General features: G+C 41.9%; 1 protein-coding gene across 17 annotated transcripts in view; it reads left to right on the forward strand.

Annotated features, from left to right (window-relative positions):
* Positions 1-18,896, forward strand: part of PTK2 (protein tyrosine kinase 2) — a 261,253-nt gene that overhangs the window by 233,622 nt on the left and 8,735 nt on the right. For 11 of the 17 annotated variants that reach the window (XM_060775934.2, XM_067467264.1, XM_067467263.1 and 8 more), the window contains 3 exons: positions 5,002-5,064; positions 9,219-9,258; positions 10,514-10,620. In XM_060775934.2, the coding sequence (XP_060631917.2) occupies positions 5,002-5,064; positions 9,219-9,258; positions 10,514-10,620 (210 nt within the window). Of the gene's footprint in view, positions 1-5,001; positions 5,065-9,218; positions 9,259-10,513; positions 10,621-17,859; positions 17,869-18,896 lie in introns of all 17 variants that reach the window. The other 6 variants (XM_060775921.2, XM_060775923.2, XM_060775927.2 and 3 more) reach the window with 1 other exon arrangement.

The following is an 18,896-nucleotide window of genomic DNA, read 5'->3' on the forward strand; positions in this document are numbered from 1 at the left end:
GAGGCTGGATGGCCATCTGTCAGGGGTGATTTGAATGCAATATTCCTGCTTCTTGGTAGGGAGTTGAACTGGATGGCCCATGAGGTCTCTTCCAACTCTTTGATTCTATGATTAAGGGGTCACAGCATTAGAAAGGTTGAGAAACACTGCTGTAAACAAAACAGATTTTGCCCTGTCTACCTGGAATGTAAGGCATGGATTTCCACATAGAAATAAATTGCAGATTTCCACATAGAAATAAAAACAGAAGCATTGAGTTGCTATAGGAGAAGTGCTGGATTTTTTCAGAAGTTGATCACGCACTCAGCAATTTTAATTATACTGATAATTTAGTTTCTTTTCCATCAAGGATTTCTGTCAAGAACATGGAGGAAGTTGTGTGCTTGCGGACATACTCAGTTCAGCGAAGTCTTGCTTTTTTCTGATAGTGGAAAGGACGCTTTGGCCCCTCCATGCCCCCTCTCTATTAGGAATGGAGCAACTGACATAGTGTTCTTATCTCCTTGACTTTTATTTTTATTTACAAGAGTGGATGGATTTTTAGAAATTCCCACATGTATGCAGCTCACTACTTGTCCTAGATTGACTAAGGGAAAAATAAACAACAGCAGGGAAAATTGATGGAACCATTTTGTTTTGTTTTTTAAGGATAAAAAAGAGCCAAGCTGTAGTTTTTTTTTTCTTTCATTGAGAATGAATTGTGCATTTTCCCCACTGAATTAATGAAAAACAAATGGGACACAGCCCAGCACTCCAGTTCCTCCAGGAGGAGAGGGAAGGATTGGTGCTAATGATACCCTTGACATTCCTTTTAAAATTGAGCTCAATGAGGACCTTGGTGCACATTCCATTTCTCTGACGTTTCCCCCCACATTTCAGCGTTAGTGCTGCTGTTGGTTCTGTTAGATACCAGTTTTCTCGACTCCCAAGAGGATTACCCAAGGCTGCCAGTCAGAGTAAAAGCCAGAGGATGCTGGGCAGAGAAGTGATTGCCCACAGGATCTGTTCTGCACAGACTATAGTCAAAATAGCCCTTTCCACATGTAGGTGGAAGGCAGTGTCTGGAAAGTAATTCAGGATGAGTGATAACGCTAACAACAGAGCTTTGGAAATGTTACCCTTTTTTTTTCAACTACAGCTCCCATTGTCTCCCCGGTCAGAATGACCCCTGGACTTGCTGGTTGGGGATTTCTTTCCTTGATGACTGGGGAGAGCCTGAGAGTTGGAAGTCCCAAAAAGACCTCACTACCTCTGAGGATGCTTGCCATAGATGCAGGCGAAACGTCAGGAAAAATGCCTCTAGAACATGGCTCTATAGCCCGAAAAAACCCACAAGAACCTAGTCCCAAAAATGATTTTTTCAAGGCTGTGGTATGGAGCACATAGGCTGGTGGGGTTTAATAGCAAGTCCACAAGTGACAAAGCAAGGAAGAGATTGATTCTACAGGCACAGAAGTCCTGTATCAGTGGTTCTCAACCTGGGGTCTCCAGATGTTTTTGTCCTACAACTCCCAGAAATCCTAGCCATTTACCAGCTGTTATGATTTCTGGGAGTTGGAGGCCAAAAACATCTAGGGACCCCAGGTTGAGAACTACTGTCCTGTATCCAGAGTCCCTTTTATATAGGTTTCTGAGAGATAAGCACACTAGTGGAAAAGGCAGTTAAGTGGCCATGAGGCAATGTGGATTCCTAAAAGTGGCACTGACAAATATTGCCTGGCTTTCAAAGCAGGCCTTCACAGCCTGTGGCCCTCCAGGTGTTTGGCTTCCAGCTCCCAAAAGCCCTATCTAGCCTGTCCAATGGTCAGGAAATCTGGGCACTGAAGTTCAAAAGACCTGGAGGGCCACAGGCTGTGCAGACCTGATTTAAAGTCTTGTTGAAATGTCATCTGTTCTTTGAATATCCTATGTGGAAATTCCCCAGTGCTCGTGGGAGGTTCTCTGAAAGCCTTGAGAGGAAAATGCTGTATGCCAGGCTGGGCAGGATGCAGAAATGACTCAGGAACATTTGGGCAACTTTTGAGGTTATCCTTGGAAGGCAATAAGCTTTCTTCCTCCTTCCAGTCCATAGGAATTCCTACTGGGTAAGCTGTTGTTTAGTCCTTCACTGTTCCTAAAAATGTCACCCCACAGCTAAGCAACTTATTTTGCCTGGAAAAGGTTCGCTAGTGCATCCTACAATGCTATTCATGTCCTATTGTCACAAACACTATTGGAGCATTCATTGCGAAAATATCCATTTAATCCAGGGGTGGGTATTCTGTCAGCCTCTGGAAGATGTTGAGCAGGGCTGATTTTTCTTCCATTGGTATAACGGTAGTGCAGTACACATGTAAATGCCCTTGGTGCAGGCCCATAATCAGGATTTTGATGGGGGGGGGGTTGTGTGTGAGTTTGATTCGGGGGGGGGGCTGAGTCTGACTGACAGAGGGTCGACCCTAGCAAACCTTTTGTATCGTTACCCCAATACCCCCATGCATATGGGATATATTGGGCATGGTGATCAGATCATGATATGAATAAACATAACAGTTTAAATAATGTACCAGTAAGGTCTTCTCGCGGACCACTATGAGAATTTCGGGGGGGGGGGGTGAAGCCCCTTGCCTTCTAGGTAACCAGTTGGTCGCTCAGGGAATGGAGAGAGTTAGAAAGACTATATGTGTTGCTACTATAAACACTTTATTATGGGCCTCATCACACTAGAGAATGAATCCACTTTAAATCCAGTTGCTGCCTCCTGCAGAATTCTGGGGTTTGTAGTTTAGGGAGCCTCACTAAACTTTTAACAGCCTCACTAAACTACAAACCTCAGAATTCTGCAGGCGGCAGAAACCGAATTCAAAGTGGATTTATTCTCTAGTGTGATGAAGTGGTAAGTTACAGTCAGAGATGAGTGTTTGAATCCTCACCAAATCATTATGTGTTGTACTGACTTTGTCTGCCTTCAGTCATTTGTAAGACACATTCTCCTAAAGTTCAACAATCAGGTTAAATATTCCTGCGTTGCTCCAATTTTTATCTTAAAGTAGGCAACTTGCAGGTGCCCCCAATGGCGCAGCATGTTAAACCACATAGCTGTTGAACTTGCTGACCAAAATGTTGATGGTTCGAATCTGGTGAGCAGGGTGAGTTCCCGCTGTTTGCCCCAGCTTCTGCCAACCTAGTAGTTCGAAAACATGCAAATGTGAGTAGATCAATAGGTACCACTCCAACAGGAAGGTAGTAGTGCTCCATGCAGTCATTCTGGCCAGATGACCGTGGAGGCGTCTACGGACAATGCCGGCTCATTGGCTTAGAAATGGAGATGAGCACCATCGCCCAGACGTGTACATGACTAGACTTAATGTCGTGGGGAAACCTTTACCTTTAGGCAACTTGTGAGCTTCCAGGAATTCTTGCTCATTGGCTCATTTTGTCCTTCATCATGGGCTCTGCTGATTTGAACTGTTGGGAGTTGCAGTCCAATGACATCTGGATTGCAAGTCAGATATCCTTTGTTTAATTGTTCAGAAACCAAATAATTTGCTAGTGGACAAAAAGGAGATAGAGTCAATGCCCTTCCAAAGGAACTTATATGTGAGGTGGTTTTGTGATTTAGTCACAAACACCTTGTGAGATACATCACACTAAAAGTGAATTATTTGCTTGAAGCCGCCTATTGCTTTTCATGATAGAATTCTACTTGAAGCCAAGTGTGCCTGGTCCAAATATAGTTCTGAAAATAAATTGTTCAGCTTTTCCTTTCTGTAACCTAAAGCTTAAGGCATTCTGTTTTATCAGATCTTTGCTTTTTGGTTTATTAAAATGCCTTTTTAAAAATAATGGATAGTACCAGGGAGCGGCGTGAGCTTCCGCTGTCAGCCCTAGCTTCTGCCAACCTAGCAGTTCGAAAACATGCAAATGTGAGTAGATCAATAGGTACCGCTCTGGCGGGAAGATAACGGCACTCCATGCAGTCATGCTGACCACATGACCTTGGAGATGTCTATGGACAACGCTGGCTCTTCGGCTTAGAAATGGAGATGAGCACCACACCCCAGAGTCAGACATGACTGGACTTAATGTCAGGGGACAACCTTTACTAGCCTTAGTTATTTTATTAACATAGTTATGTGGTAATGTAAAATTATCCAGCTATGTTAACACTAGTAAATGAGAACACTTTAAATATTTAAATTTGTCCAAAGATGATTTCTGACTTCTTCAGAATTGTGGTTAAGATTTTTCTTCTACTCATTTGTCTTGTGGAAGATCTTTTCCAGGCTTTTGTTCTGTATATTTCACAATACAATTTCATAGTGATTCCTAGTTATTCGCATATCAGTTTACACAGTCTCTGCTCTCTGTTTTTCCTCTCTTTCTATTATTTCAAAAGAGTCAAGACATGGATTTTAGTCATTTCTCTGCCTGCGAGCAGAGGAGCATTGCGTCTCGGCTGTCAAACAAAGTTTCTGCATCTCTGTGCTTTTAAAGAGCTTTGATAATTGGCCCCATTTGGGAAGTTTGGAGAAGGAGCCAAGTACATTTAAGCCTTCCTCAAGCAGGAAACAGGAATTAATGTGCAGCGTTTCTCATCCTGTGGTTGAAATTTTCACTGTTAGGAAGAATACAGCAATAAACGACGGCTGCGGCGCTGCTGGTCCTGCTCCTTCTTTTCCTGAGAGATTTAAAATGCAGGTTTTCCAATGTTGTGTAGGGGAAATGGTACTATCAATATTTATCTCAAAGACTTTTTTAATGTTCAAGCAGAGTGTGGTTAGTTAAAAAGAGCAAGAAGGAAATTCTTTAGAAGGAAGGTTCAGTCGCTGTGTTGTGCAAGAGGGTGTTGTTGGGGGGACAAGGCAGGAGAAGGAATGTAATAGCTTCCGTATTAGTCAAAGCGAACTGCTTTCTTTTTTCTTCTTCCAGCAGTGCTTTCATTGCCTTTAGTAAGAATTCATATTCCTAGGTTATTTGACTACCTCCGATACAAAACCACATCTCTCTTCATTTCCTCAGAAACCTGATGTGAGGCTCTCCAGAGGGAGCATTGATCGAGAAGATGGAAGTCTCCAGGGTCCGGTAAGTATTTATGCTATCTTTTCTTCCATCAACACAAATGTTTGTTTAATTTTCTTGGTGGAAAATGCTGTTAACATTCCAGTGATCCTGAAAGAAGAGTTTTGATTTACTTGGGGTTTCTATGATTATTATGTTTTTTTGTGGGAAATTTCACGAGGCTCAGCTTGTCTGGGAACAGCCGTGGCAGCAAAATCTTGTTCACACAGCACTTTTGAGGGCTGCTTCTTCTCATGCTATTACTGAGATAGATGTGTTCTCCCCTTTGCAAAAGGCTCTAATTATTTATTTTTTAAATCTATATATTTATTAATTTTTCTCAGTAATGTCAATATTATGATACAGTTTTCTGATGTATGATTTTCCAATATAGGACAGAGCTCTAATTATTTCTTAAGCATGAAAGTCTTTTGGAAGTTAGGTTTTTATCAGTATGTCTGTCGATAGCAAGTAAATTTTTCAAATAATGTTTGCAGATATTTGAGTAACTGGGAAACATTATCCAAAGTAATTGAGATCATGTAGCATTTTGAGGTTGCTAGTAAATAGGTTTGGTTTACTTTGAAAATGTATCTGCCTCATCCTGTAAACCTAACTCATACAATAAAGATATAATTGGACTGCTGGTCAATAATGTATACTTGCTGAGGACCTGCTATAGTCTTCTTCCTGTACACCCCAGGTTAATTATTCTGCCGGACGCATCTTAACTCACTTTTCTCTCTACTTTGAGTTGCAGCATCAATCTCCAAAATGGTTCCTTAATAATTTATGCATTATTTTGTGTTTATGGGGCACGGGCTTGATTGCTTTCTCAGCAGAAATGAGAATATCTTTATTGAATTACTGGCTAGGCAGGATATTTTTGAAGGTCCTTGGGAAGTTTGGGGTAACTGAACTAGACTTGTTTAATGTATTATTTTACAACTTCTGTGTTATGAACTTGCTGACAGTTTCAGATGGTTCACAAGAAATATGTCCGCTGCCAAATACATTATGGTCATGCTGGGTGAATGCAAAGAAAAGAAATCAGACTTGAGTCCAGATATTTATTTATTTATTTATTTATTTATTTTTGTGGATCTCATTATTAGAAGTTGGTTGACGTTCTATGAGCACCTCTCCTGCTTATGATGGGAATCAGGGAAGGCTCTCTAAAAAGCTTCATGCAAGAAGCTAATTGGAGATGTATTGTTGAAGGCTTTCATGGCCGGAATCACTGGGTTGTTGTGGTTTTTTCGGGCTATATGGCCATGTTCTAGAGGCATTCTCTCCTGACGTTTCACTTGCATCTATGGCAAGCATCCTCAGAGGTAGTGAGGATGCTTGCCATAGATGCAGGCGAAATGTCAGGAGAGAATGCCTCTAGAACATGGCCATATAGCCTGAAAAAACCACAACAACCCAGTAATTGGAGATGGTTTCTTCTGCAGGATAAAGGCTTCACCTTTGATATTATTGAAAGTCCGCTTAGATCCTCAAAAGAAACAGCACAATTGATACGAGTGTCATATACTAAGTATGTGTGTATGTATGTATGGTTAACATTTCTGTTGTGAAGATGGAAGTATAATATTATTGCTTTTAAAAAGGCAGATGAAGGGATCAAAATCTACATGAATCTTCTCTATGGTCTAGAATAATAGCTATCTAGTCCAACTCCCTGCCATGCAGGGAAACCATAAATATCCCTGACAGATGGCCATCCAGCCTCTGTTTAAAAGCCTCCAAAGAAGGAGCTTCCACCATACCCCAAGGCAATGAGTTCCATTGTTGAACAGCTCTTATAGTCAGGAAGTTCTTCCTAATGTTCAAGTGGAATCTCCTTTTCCGTCATTTGAACTCATTACTCCTAGTCCTAGTCTCCAAGGCACCAGAAAACAAGCCTGCTCCCTCTTCCTTATGACATTTTCTCATATTTATGCATAGCTATCATGTCTCATGACACAGTATTTCAGATTATGTCTGACCCATTAGCTTTTTAGCTGCTGCATCACCTTGTTGGCTCATGTTAAATTGTTGTCCACGGAAACTCCAAGATCATCTTCACATGTACAGTTGTCGAGCCAGGCATCACCCATCCTATATCTTTGCATTTAATTTTTTTCTTCCTAAGTGGAGCTTCCTACACTTCTCCTTGTTGAGATTCATTTTGTTAGTTTGGGCCCAGTTGTCTAATCTGTTACGGTCATTTTGAATTCTGACCCTGTCCTCTGGAGTATTAGCCATCCCTCCTCATTTAGTGTCATCAGCAAACTTGATAAGCATGCCCTCTAAACCTTCATCCAAGTCATTAATAAAAATGAGTTGCCGATAAGGCTGAGAAAGGCGGTATACAAGTATAGTAAATAAATAAATGTTGAACAGCTCTGGGCCCAGGACCGAACCCTGTGGCTCTCCGCTAATCACTTCTCTCCAGGATGAAGAGGAAGCCTGTGACAAAAGTAGAAAAGTACTTTAACAAAGTACTACAAAAGGGAAAAAGAAGACTCCCTCCTTTGTTCCTACCAAACAAGCCTGAGAAAGTGGTGAGACAGAAAAAAGACCCTCTCCAGGCAATCTTAGAGCAATAGTGGTGTCATAAAGAGAGAGAGAGAGTCCTTCAAATAACCCAGACTCAAGCTCTTATAAGCACTTTGTGCCCAGATCTGGCCTGGAAGCCAGTGGAGCTGTTGCAACAAGAGGATTGTGTGCTCCCTTGGAGACAACCTCAGTTAACCAGTTGCATGTAAGCAACCTAGGATAGAGCTAAGGAGTTGTATGGTTTGGCTTTATACTGCTTTTGAGGTTAACAATGAGCTTCATTCTCCATTTCATTTGTCATTTGGGAAGACAACTGAACACCAGACAAGGTTGTCAGTGGCATGTCTAGGTTAGCATTCTTTGTATACCTCCTGTAGACATTTTCTCTGGTTAACTGGAAGTATGCATATACTCATGAGAATGAGTTGTAACAGTGTCGGAATAGCCCGTTAGAACATGTTTAATGAATCAGTGCAATGCATTATTCTGGATTAATTGGTTGGGGCAGCTGAGTTCATCCAGACACTCTGTGGCTTGGCCTCATTTGAAGAGGTAAGCTCCAAATGCTAGGTTATTAGATAACTAAGATTCAAGCAACCAAAAGCTCATGTGTTTTCCTTTGAATCCACACATGTGGAAAATCTGTCTTCTTCATTCTGGGTTGCTTTTTCTACAATAAAAATGCCCCGTTCAGATTTCTGAGAAGACTTGCCTGTGTCAGCAGTTTTGATCTGCAAAAGAAAACTTTCTCGGTGCAGATGCATTTCTCATAAAAGCAAATGCGGCTTTTCTAAACAAACGTTTTCCCAAGAACTCAGCAGCCAAACAGCAGGCTTGAATGTCATATTTGTTGCATAGTGATCCAACAGACTTTTATCTGCCTTGGCAGAGGGCTGCAAAAGGCAATATAGTTATTAAGTCCTTTCCAAATTAATAATCATATATTTATTTGGGTTGTTGTAGGTTTTTTCAGGCTATATGGCTATGGTCTAGAGGCATTATCTCCTGACGTTTCGCCTGCATCTATGGCAAGCATCCTCAGAGGTAGTGAGGTCTGTTGGAACTAGGAAAAAGGGTTTATATATCTGTGGAATGACCAGGGTATAAAACCCTTTTCCCTAGTTCCAACAGACCTCACAACCTCTGAGGATGCTTGCCATAGATGCAGGCGAAACGTCAGGAGAGAATGCCTCTAGACCATGGCCATATAGCCCAAAAAAACCTACAACAACCCAGTGATTCCGGCCATGAAAGCCTTCAACAATAGATATATTTATTTATTCTTGCCAAAGGAAATAATAATGAAAAAATCAGTTAAGCTAACAAAGAAACTTGAAATATGAATTCCATCACTTATTTTTTTAAAGGTATTTTTGCAATGAAGACTTCTGTTTTAGCAAAAGTTGTATCTTTTCCTGAGTAATGGTAATTGTGACCTAGCATGGACATACCATAAGGATTCAGAGAAGAAAGGTCTTCTTTTATTATTTATAGTCATGGTTGTTTTGTCTGAAATTTGAAAGGAGACAAGAAAAAAAGTTTTGACAATTCTTAAGGTTGGGGGGTTAGATGAAGGATTTCCTTTGTTCATAAACACTATAAGCAGACCAATCACACATATTTTACTTTTTCAGGCTTCCAACCAGCATATTTATCAGCCAGTGGGTAAACCAGGTAAGCTATAACTAGCTTCATGCTCACAGTGTAAACTCCTCAATCTCTCTCTTTTTCCATTTCACTTATTTTCAGAAAATGAAATAATCATTGAGCTAGCAAGATGTGGGTCTAACCATACTTTTTCAAAGCTAGGTAACCAAGTGACAATATGATTACTCAGGAGCAATACAGGGCTGTTAATCATGTGGACTTCTAGCTGTATTTCCCCCTATGAACCATCTCAGAGATTAATATCAGTCCCACCTCCTTCACAAGGCGTAATTGGTGGGGATGAGAGACAGAGCTTTCTCAGTGCTGGCCCCTCAACCATAGAATTCCCTCCCCAGTGATGTTAGATCAGCCCCCTCCCTTCTGACTTTCAGAAAGAGAGTGAAAACATGGCTTTGGGATCAAGCTTTCAGAGAAGAACTACGGTGCAATAGATGGACTGGAATTATGTGCAGTGACTACCAGAATGAGCTGGATTATGATTGTGGTTGGGTGGTTTTATAGTGATTTTAATGCTTTTAAAATGTTTTAATGTATTTCAATTTTGATCTTAATTTTAATTTAAATATTCATTTTAATTGTATATTTTGTTAAGGCATTTAATTGTTGCCTATCTGTAAGCTGCCTTGAGTCCGCCTCGGGGTCAAGAAAGGCAGGATATAAATATAATAAATAAATAAATAAATAAATAAATAAATAAATATTGTCACACTACAAATTCCAGCAGCTTGGTCTAGGATGCCCAAGATGAGAAATACTGAGAGTGGCAGTTGCGACAGCATTGAATGGCAGATTGATTCTCACCTCTGCTTTAAAAGCTTTCCTTTATCAGTGTGAGGACTATTACTTACATCTGTAAAGGCAGATTTATGCAAGCTCTTACTATGAAATGTCACATCCTGTGCTTGGCTTCAGCTTATTTTATGTTGCGTGGTTATAAGAACCACTTAGAAAGCATAAATAGTCTTAACTTTTGATCTGGAAAGTGTGAGGCCACTGGGGGTGTTATGAGGATGGACACTGATGAAGGGACAGATTAGTCGTGTTTGGGAAGGTTATTATTAGACTACAACTGCCAAAAAATCCCATGGCCAATGTTGATGATTGCTGAGGGTTCTAGAAGTTGTAGTGTGTATGTATGTGTGTGTGTTTGTGTATTTCCATGTTCTGCAGTTGCATCGCTGCACATTATATTGCGTCGCTGTGATTAAATGAACCTGATGGCAGCCTCTTTCTCATCATATGCCAACTGTGTTGTTCCTAGATCACACGGCCCCCCCAAAGAAACCGCCTCGCCCTGGAGCGCCAAGCCATTTGGGGAGCCTTGCCAGCCTGAACAGCACTGTGGACAGCTACAACGAAGGGGTCAAGGTATATTCTTCATGCCATGTTGAACTCCAGTTGCTCATTATTTTTCAAGATTCTGTTTAAGTTGTCGGTACTGTTACTAATCTGGAAACAGATCAAAAGCTTCTCAAACCTGCAGATGGACAAATCAGGGTTTTGTACTCATAGGTTTGTGCCTTCCCCCATATTTGCACATTCCTTTTTTATACATTTAACTGCAAATTATGTATTTATATGCTTTTTAATACATTTCAACTAATAACTACCTTAAGACTTCTTCCTGATGCTCATCCATATGTGGAGAATTGTTTGTAAATTTGGTCTATTTGATGTGCTGCACATTACTATCTGGCAGCTGCTGAGGAATCAGGTAATAACTTGGTAGTAAAGTTCAGAAAACTACAAAAACTTAATACAATTACAATCTGGATGTTAGTTCAGGAAGGGTGAATCATGTGGAAAATGCAGCACAGCATACAAACTGGGACAGTACTACAAGCCAGGTGGAAACGGGCAGAGGACTTCAGGTGCTGAGAAAGAAAAGAAAATACTTTTGGTATGAGACATTTTAGATAATGGTCCCTCTTCAATTGGAGAATTTGTCTCCTGAAATCTAGGCTGGCTTAAAGTTCTTCAATATTCCTCACTTAAACCAATCTTGACCAAACAGAAAAAGAGAATGTCCCCATATTTAGTTGGAACACTGATACTACCTCTGGATTATGCTAATCACGACTCAAAATAATATGCTAGTTGAGACATGATAATACACAATAGTGTTGTGCTTCGTTGTAACTAAATTTTGCTGTCTGTTGTTGGGAAGTTTTATAGTGAGGTGAAGTGTAGGCATGGTTGACACCTTAAGACTTCTTCCTGATGCTCATAAATATGTGGAGAATTGTTTGTAAATTTGGTCTATCTGATGTGCTGCACATAACTATCTGGCAGCTGCCACATGACTAGGACTTACACTGAATTCTCAGCAAGGTTAAAACTTACGATTGATGGCATTTTAAAATATTGTCACACAATCTGCTTTCCACCACTTACGGCATTTGTAATAATTGTCATACATTATAGAGAAAGTCCACTTTTGCATTGTTTTTCTCTAGTCCAGTAGTTCCCAACCTGTGGTCCGTGGACCACCAGTGGTCCGCAAGAACTGAAATATGGTCTGCGGCCTGCACCATTGCAACAAGAGCAACTGGTCTTGCAAAACCCTCTTATAGCGCTGAGGCTTATTAAATATGGTTTTCTGTGGACAAAGCAGATGGTGACTATTGGATGACATACTGTATGTTCTGTACCAGAAACTAGAGCTAATGTGGCCCATCCAATGCAATTTTCTGAATCAGCACCCCAAATAATCAAACTCAATCTAAAGTTGACCAAAAACTGATTTGTAACCCTTTTGATACTAATGTTGGAGAGTGGTCCCTGGTCAAAATGGTCAAGTGGCCCCTGGTCAAAAAAAATGTTGGGAACTACTGCTATAGTCTTACCAAAGTTAGATAAAACATGAATAGAGTTATCAGATCCATTTTGGTTAGCAATATTTTCACTTTGTGACTGGAATGTGTTCTGTGTAGAAAAAGCCAAGAGAATTCAAGGAATTTGCAGTGATGTTGTCAAGAGGCAGTTGGATGTTATGGTCTGTGTGTTTCCATGTGCTGACTCCATTTGTGTCTCTTGTGGAAATATTGAGAATGGATACACCCCATAGTTGGCATATCCTCGTCCTCCTGAAAGAAGGGCCTGCTAGCCCTGGAGTCTCCCCTCTTCAGCACATGGCATTGCCTTGCAGAATGGCACCACTCTGCACTGATGAATGGGGCCATTTGGTATAAGGACTGGGGAACTCAAGCAGGCAGGTTTCTAGGAGTAACAGGAGACAAAGGCCAAATGCTGGAGAAGCTTTTCTCCCGTGGAGAATTTGCTACCACTTTCTGGAACAGCAGGACCCTTTGCACTAATAGGGTATTTCTGGAAAAAATAATTTTTCCAGAAATTTAATCCGGAGGACTTGTCTCTGTCTCCCCGATAATTCCCTCGGGTGAAATTTTCACTAGATTCCCTTTGTCCTGCTTCTTGTTATTAATATGCCATGGTGGGATTGAAGTGAACACTGCCAGTTGGGCTGTCTGGCTTTTATTTCTTTGCCTTTGGCAAGGCCGTTGTGACTGTTTGAAAAGTTCTTACTGTGAAGGAGAAAATCTTACTCTCATCCTTTCCTTGGATGCCGTTGCTCAGCACACATGGCACCTTGAAACTTGGTGGTGCTTTGCTGTTAGGGGGGGGGGGGGGGAGATCTGTTTGCAAAACTAAAGTTAAAAGCTCCCCTGGGAGATGTAGGAATAGATGTGTTGGTCTTTGGAGCCTAGAAAAGGTAGAATGTCTCTTTGTTTCTGTGTATGGAAAATGCTGTACTCTTAAGCTCTCCAGGTTCTGTGCAGGAGCTTGAGGGACTTCTCTTTGCTTAAATCTGAAGTTGTCAGAAAATTGAAGTACACTACCTCTGAGGATGCTTGCCATAGATGCAGGCGAAACGTCAGGAGGGAATGCCTCTAGAACATGGTCATATAAAAAAGGCCTGAAAAAAACCTACAACAACCCAGTGATTCCGGCCATGAAAGCCTTCAACAATACGAAGTACACATTGATGGGCTCTTGCTGATAGACTGACAAAGAAATATATTTTGCAGGGAGACTGTTTGAAAAGAGTGACAATTCAGTGTTTCCATAGACTCCTGGGTTTTTTCCCTTTCTAACATTGCAATACAGTTCTATGAAATACTGAATTTATTTTGCTGCTGTCCCGAAGGAGGATGGCTGTTCTCATTCTGGGGGGTTGTGGGTGTTGGTTTTTAAAGCTTCCTTCCACACCCAGTCTGAACATGGATTTCTTCTTTTTGACACTGAAATCATATTAATCTACTACTTGACCCTCAAAGTGTCACTTAAATTTGCCATCTTAAATCCAACTCAAATGTTTATTTATTTATTTATTTCATGCATTTCTACCCCGCCCTTCTCAACCCCCGAGGGGGGACTCAGGGCAGCTTACAAAAGGCACAATTCGCTGCCTACACAAACAATAAAAATAAAACATATATAAACAGCAATTATAAACAATTAAAACAATCAATTATACATCACAATCAATAAAACCAATCTCGTGCTCAACGTTTGCCAAACAATCAATTATACATCAATTATACATCACAATCAATAAAACCAATCTCGTGCTCAACGTTTGCCAGCTCAGAATCTGTAAATTCATTCCACATTGTCAGTTCCTATCAATTCTAGTCGTCATTGTCCTTTATCTATCTGCCAGGTTACCCAAAAGCCTGGTCCCAAATCCATGTTTTTAATTTCCTTCTAAAAGAGAGGAGGGATGTCGATGACCTAATTTCCCCAGGGAGTGAATTCCACAGGTGAGGGGCCACCACCGAGAAGGCCCTGCTCTTCGTCCCCACCAATCTCACTTGTGATAGAGGTGGGGCCGAGAGCAGGGCCTCCCCAGAAGATCTTAAACTCCGAGGTGGGACGTAGAGGGAGATGCGTTCGGACAGATACGCTGGGCCAGAGCCGTATAGGGTTTTGTAGGTCAAAACCAGCACTTTGAATTGTGCTCGGAACTGGATCGGCAGCCAGTGGAGCTGACATAACAGAGGGGTGGTATGCTCCCTGTATGACTCTCCGGTGAGTAATCTGGCTGCCCCTCACTGGACTAATTGAAGTTTCCGAACAGTCTTCAAAGGCAACCCCACGTAGAGTGCGTTGCAGTAATCTATTCAGGATGTAACAAGAGCGTGGACCACTGTGGCCAGATCTGTTCTTAACAATTCTTCTGAAATGAGTTTGTTCCCTGTGATTAGGGTATATCCACAGCAAATATCTCTTTGTTCTAGAACAGTGGTTCTCAACCTGTGGGTCCCCAGATGTTTTGGCCTTCAACTCCCAGAAATCGTAACAGCTGGTAAACTGGCTGGGATTTCTGGGAGTTGTGGGCCAAAGCACCTGGGTGTAGTTTTCCAATCTAATGGTAGCAGAAGAGCTCATGGGGATCAAGTATCCAACACCGCGCAGGGGAGCTCAATTGCCATTCTTAAATATCTCAGGACAAGAGGGGGCCACTTCACACCGGCAGCGCTCAAGCTGTTTGAAGCCAAGTCATTAGCCCAACTCTTGTATGGTGCTCAGCTGGGCCCCTTCCCCAGTTTTGCCCCATTAGAGGTGGTTCAGTCCAAGTTTCTGAGATCGGCCTTGCAGGTACCTAAATGTGTTTCTAATGCCACCCTGCGACTAGAGACGGGTTTTATGAGAGTGGAGGCCAGGGTGTGGGTGGCCATACTTAACCTCTGGCTCAGACTGTCCCGTGCACCCCTTGGCCTTGCCCCACTAACCATGGAGGATGACTTCCAATCCACATGGAAGCAGGCGGTAGCATCCAAAATCTCCTCGTTGGGATTTTCTCCAGGTCTACTATTAGCTATGGATTACAATCAAGCCAAAGCACTTATTAAACAACGTATCACAGACACAGAGCGACAACTAGATCTGGCCTCGGCTCCAACCTTTCTTGTCAGTGAAGACAGCAGATACCTAGCCTCCCCTATGGCATATTTAACATACTTAGAGGTTCCTATTCATCGCAGGGCTTTCACCCTGGCCCGATGCCACGCTCTCCCATCAGCTGTACTCGAAGGCCGCTACCGGAAGATCCCTTTCCCAGAGAGGCTCTGCCCCTGTGACTCGGGTCATGTAGAAACAATAGAACATGTGCTCCTTCAGTGTCCGTTCTACAGGGATACCCGTGCCAGGCTTATCTTACCCCTGATAGACAAGCACCCAGGCCATTCAGGACAATTTTATACCTCCCTGCTACTTGCGGATACTAATTCAGCTACAACCTACAATGTCGCAAAGTTTTGTGCAGCAGCATACAAAATCCGCCAGGGAATGACTAGTTCCAAAAGTCAACTGTGTGTCCAGTAATCGTCTTCCCTGAATCTACAATTTGGTGATGGATCTGGACATTGTATGTTTTTACCCTGTTTCCCCTTCTGTTCCCTCACCCATATTGTGTTTTTAGTAGTTGTATTTATATTTTTAATGTACCAAACATGCCAGGTTTGTAAGGAAACGTGACACTATTTCCTGTGCTGGTCAATGACCGAAATAAATGTTTTGATTTGAGCACCTGGGGACCCACAGCTTGAGAACTACTGCTCTAGGAACTGGCCATATGAATTAGTATGGATTGCTTGATTATTTTAAATCATAAAATTGAGTCTTTTCTGTTAAATGAGCATAATAAATATATGCAAACAGTGTCTAGAGTTGTTCCAGCGAGTTGCTAGAAGAAAAGTGCAAGGAGTGAGAGAGTGATGGAACAGACTTAAATGCACCGGGCATAAGAATACTACTGAAAACATAAGTGACTAAAATGGATCAGGCAATAATGTCTGTTCACTAGAAGAACTGAATGTGATTTCCATCCTCAGAGGCACTCCGCTGTTTACCAACTGTTGGACATGGGGTGGCGCTTGTCACCGTGTCCCTCGGGTATCATGCCAGACATCAGATTGACCAAGTGCTTGGCTCCAGAAAGACTCAAGAGCAATTACCTTACTTTCTCAGGAAAAAAAAAGAAATACAGATATTTCTGAATTTCCTAGCCTTTCCCAAGAGTTCTGCCCTCATTTAGTAATGGAAATGGAGATGCTCATTAAGTGAAATCTATTTTAAAGCTTTGGGGGAAGGACTTTGGGGAAGGCCCCCCTTCTTTCCATCTGTGGAATACACAGCCTGTCCGTTGGTGGCAAGAGATCTGGCAAAAATGGATGCAGTGTCCTTTTCCCTTTCAAAAAGCCGATGTAATTGGACACAAATGACTGCTTTACAGAAAGATTGTTTTGTCAGAATCTTTCAAGCTGCCAAGCCTCAGAAAGTGTTGTTTTGCTTTTAAGGACGATTTGCAAATCTTGGGGGTTTGACCTAAAGTTCCTGGATAAACATTTAAAGAATAATAATAATGAGTGTGGCAGGAGAAGAGGACACGCAAACCTCTTAAACTGGAACATCCTCTATCCAATTATCAGGAGTCTGCATTAATTTGGGGCTGCTTTTTCAACTGGGTGGGGTAAGGAATGGCTCCTTTTGAGGGGACAGAATAGTGCCTCCTCCCTGACTATCTTTCCTGCTGGAGGGGAATTTTCTGGCCCTCCCTCGGGAAGCCACAGAAGCTTGTGCTTTAATATAACGTGGCTGTCAGGACCTGCCAATCCAAACAAAAGCCTTCCCTGAGATTTTTTAGGTCATAGAAAACCAATCAGCGTTGGGTGGAATGCAGAAATCCCCTCCATTTTTTTCCTGTGCAAACACAAATAGATAATTAGAAGAGCGCAGCTTCTTAAGCTTGAAGAATTTGGAGCTGGATGCATTTATTTTGTTTTATTTTTAAAAGCAGGTTATTTTTGCCAAAGGAAAATCAGCCAAGCATTGCACAGATAACCCTAGCTGTTTAGTTTGCGGTAGAATAGTGTTGGTATTGGCTTTAGAAATGGCAGAGAAATATAAAAAATGAGCAGCTAAGCAGGCCGATGGACTCTGCTGCCTGCCAGGGGTCTGGAATTTCAGCCCAGCAATCCAGTGGGCTGTTTGTAATGGGCTTCCAAACCATCTCTCGGGAGACAATTTAGCCAAGAGCTTGACCAACAATCCTTACAAACAGGAGCAGTACAATTAGATGACTAAATAATTCCCTCGACTGAGCATTTCCTTGTGTAGGGGTATGCATACAGACATTGATTCAGAAACTCACATAACTTTAAGGAAAGCCCAAATGTCCTCTGCTTGAGCTCTTAGGCAGAGAACCTGGTGTCCAAGGCATGCCAGTTATTCCAGTCTTTGACAGAAATTTCTGCTAATTCCTCCATTTCTTGGCACAGTAGTTGGTCCTTATTGCTATTTGCATGCTTACTTGTCAGAGATGCATGGCGGATAACCTTTCCTTCCAGGGTTTTGGGACACAGAGATCCCAGGTTTAAAGGAAGTCAGGAGAAAAGCTAAGTCAACTGAGCAGAAGTCTGTTTGGGTTTGCTTGGGAGAGGGGCCTCCTAACAGGTCTCTTTTGCTGTTGCTCATAATTGGGATTTCCCCCCACCTCACTGCGGTTTATTAACATTGTATTTTTCTCTTTTTCCCTTTCTTCGGGTAAATTTCTTTAACCACCCCTCAAACTCTGCTCGACACTAGCCATGGCGGGTAAGCACTATGTATGTATGTTTGTGTGCCTGCAATAGACCATGGGTTACCCTGGGGCAGCCTTCTTGCTTTTCACCACCATCTTTGCATGTGCTTGTGTTACAGCTACAATTATCCAAACCACAACTGATCCTTAACAGCTTCTATTTGGGTCCCTTAGAAATGAATGTATTTCCTTAGTAGCAGGATGGGGAGGAGCAAAGGCTTCCCATGTCCTTGATAACATATGGTTGGTGCCACCACAGCTGTTTTCCCAGGACAGTGGATTGAAAAGTGTTATGTTAGGAGTTGTGAAAATGATATTAGAGGCACAGTAAACGCAAAGACAGGAGTACAAAGCTCCATACATGAGATGTACTGTTCGTCATACTCCTTTCTGATTCCAAAGTGTGATACACAACAACTTTATTTTTGAAAAGTGCTACTTCGAAATGGATTATGAACCATTTTAAAAATCGAAGAAGGGTGAAACTGGTCTGACTTCCCTTGCAGAAAGAGGAGATACTTGAAATATCATGGCTCCAAGTCATTATGACCTTTATAGGACAAACCAGAACTTTGAGTTGGTAATTTTGTGTCTGGATTGGTGACATGTGGTCTTCAGACAACAGTCTAGCCACCACATCTTATTGTAACTCAAGTAATACTCAAAGCACTTCAGGCTTCTTCCCTGTCCCATGGTCATGGTCTTTGAGGGGCTTGGACAGCCTCTCACTGTCGTGTTTGATTCCCAAGAGATATACTTCTTTTCCTTTCTACCATCCATCATTTTCTGACCAACACAGACCATCAGACTATTCATCCAGCTCTTACTTGTAAGTTGCCTCATCTAGTTCTCCAAGATGATAGGATATGCTCTTCCAGTGCAATAAGACCTTGGAAGACTGAGGTGGTGCATTCCATCAAAAGTGTCCAACTGCCCCCAAAACTTCACAAAAGCATCCATCCAGCCCAGGACTCTGCAGGACTACTTTTTCTGCTGGATGAGACATGCCATTAATATGTAGAATCCAAGAAGGAGTGTGTAA

The sequence above is a fragment of the Anolis sagrei genome, chromosome 4 (genome assembly GCF_037176765.1).
Source record: "Anolis sagrei isolate rAnoSag1 chromosome 4, rAnoSag1.mat, whole genome shotgun sequence".
NCBI classification, from domain to species: Eukaryota; Metazoa; Chordata; class Lepidosauria; order Squamata; family Dactyloidae; genus Anolis; species Anolis sagrei.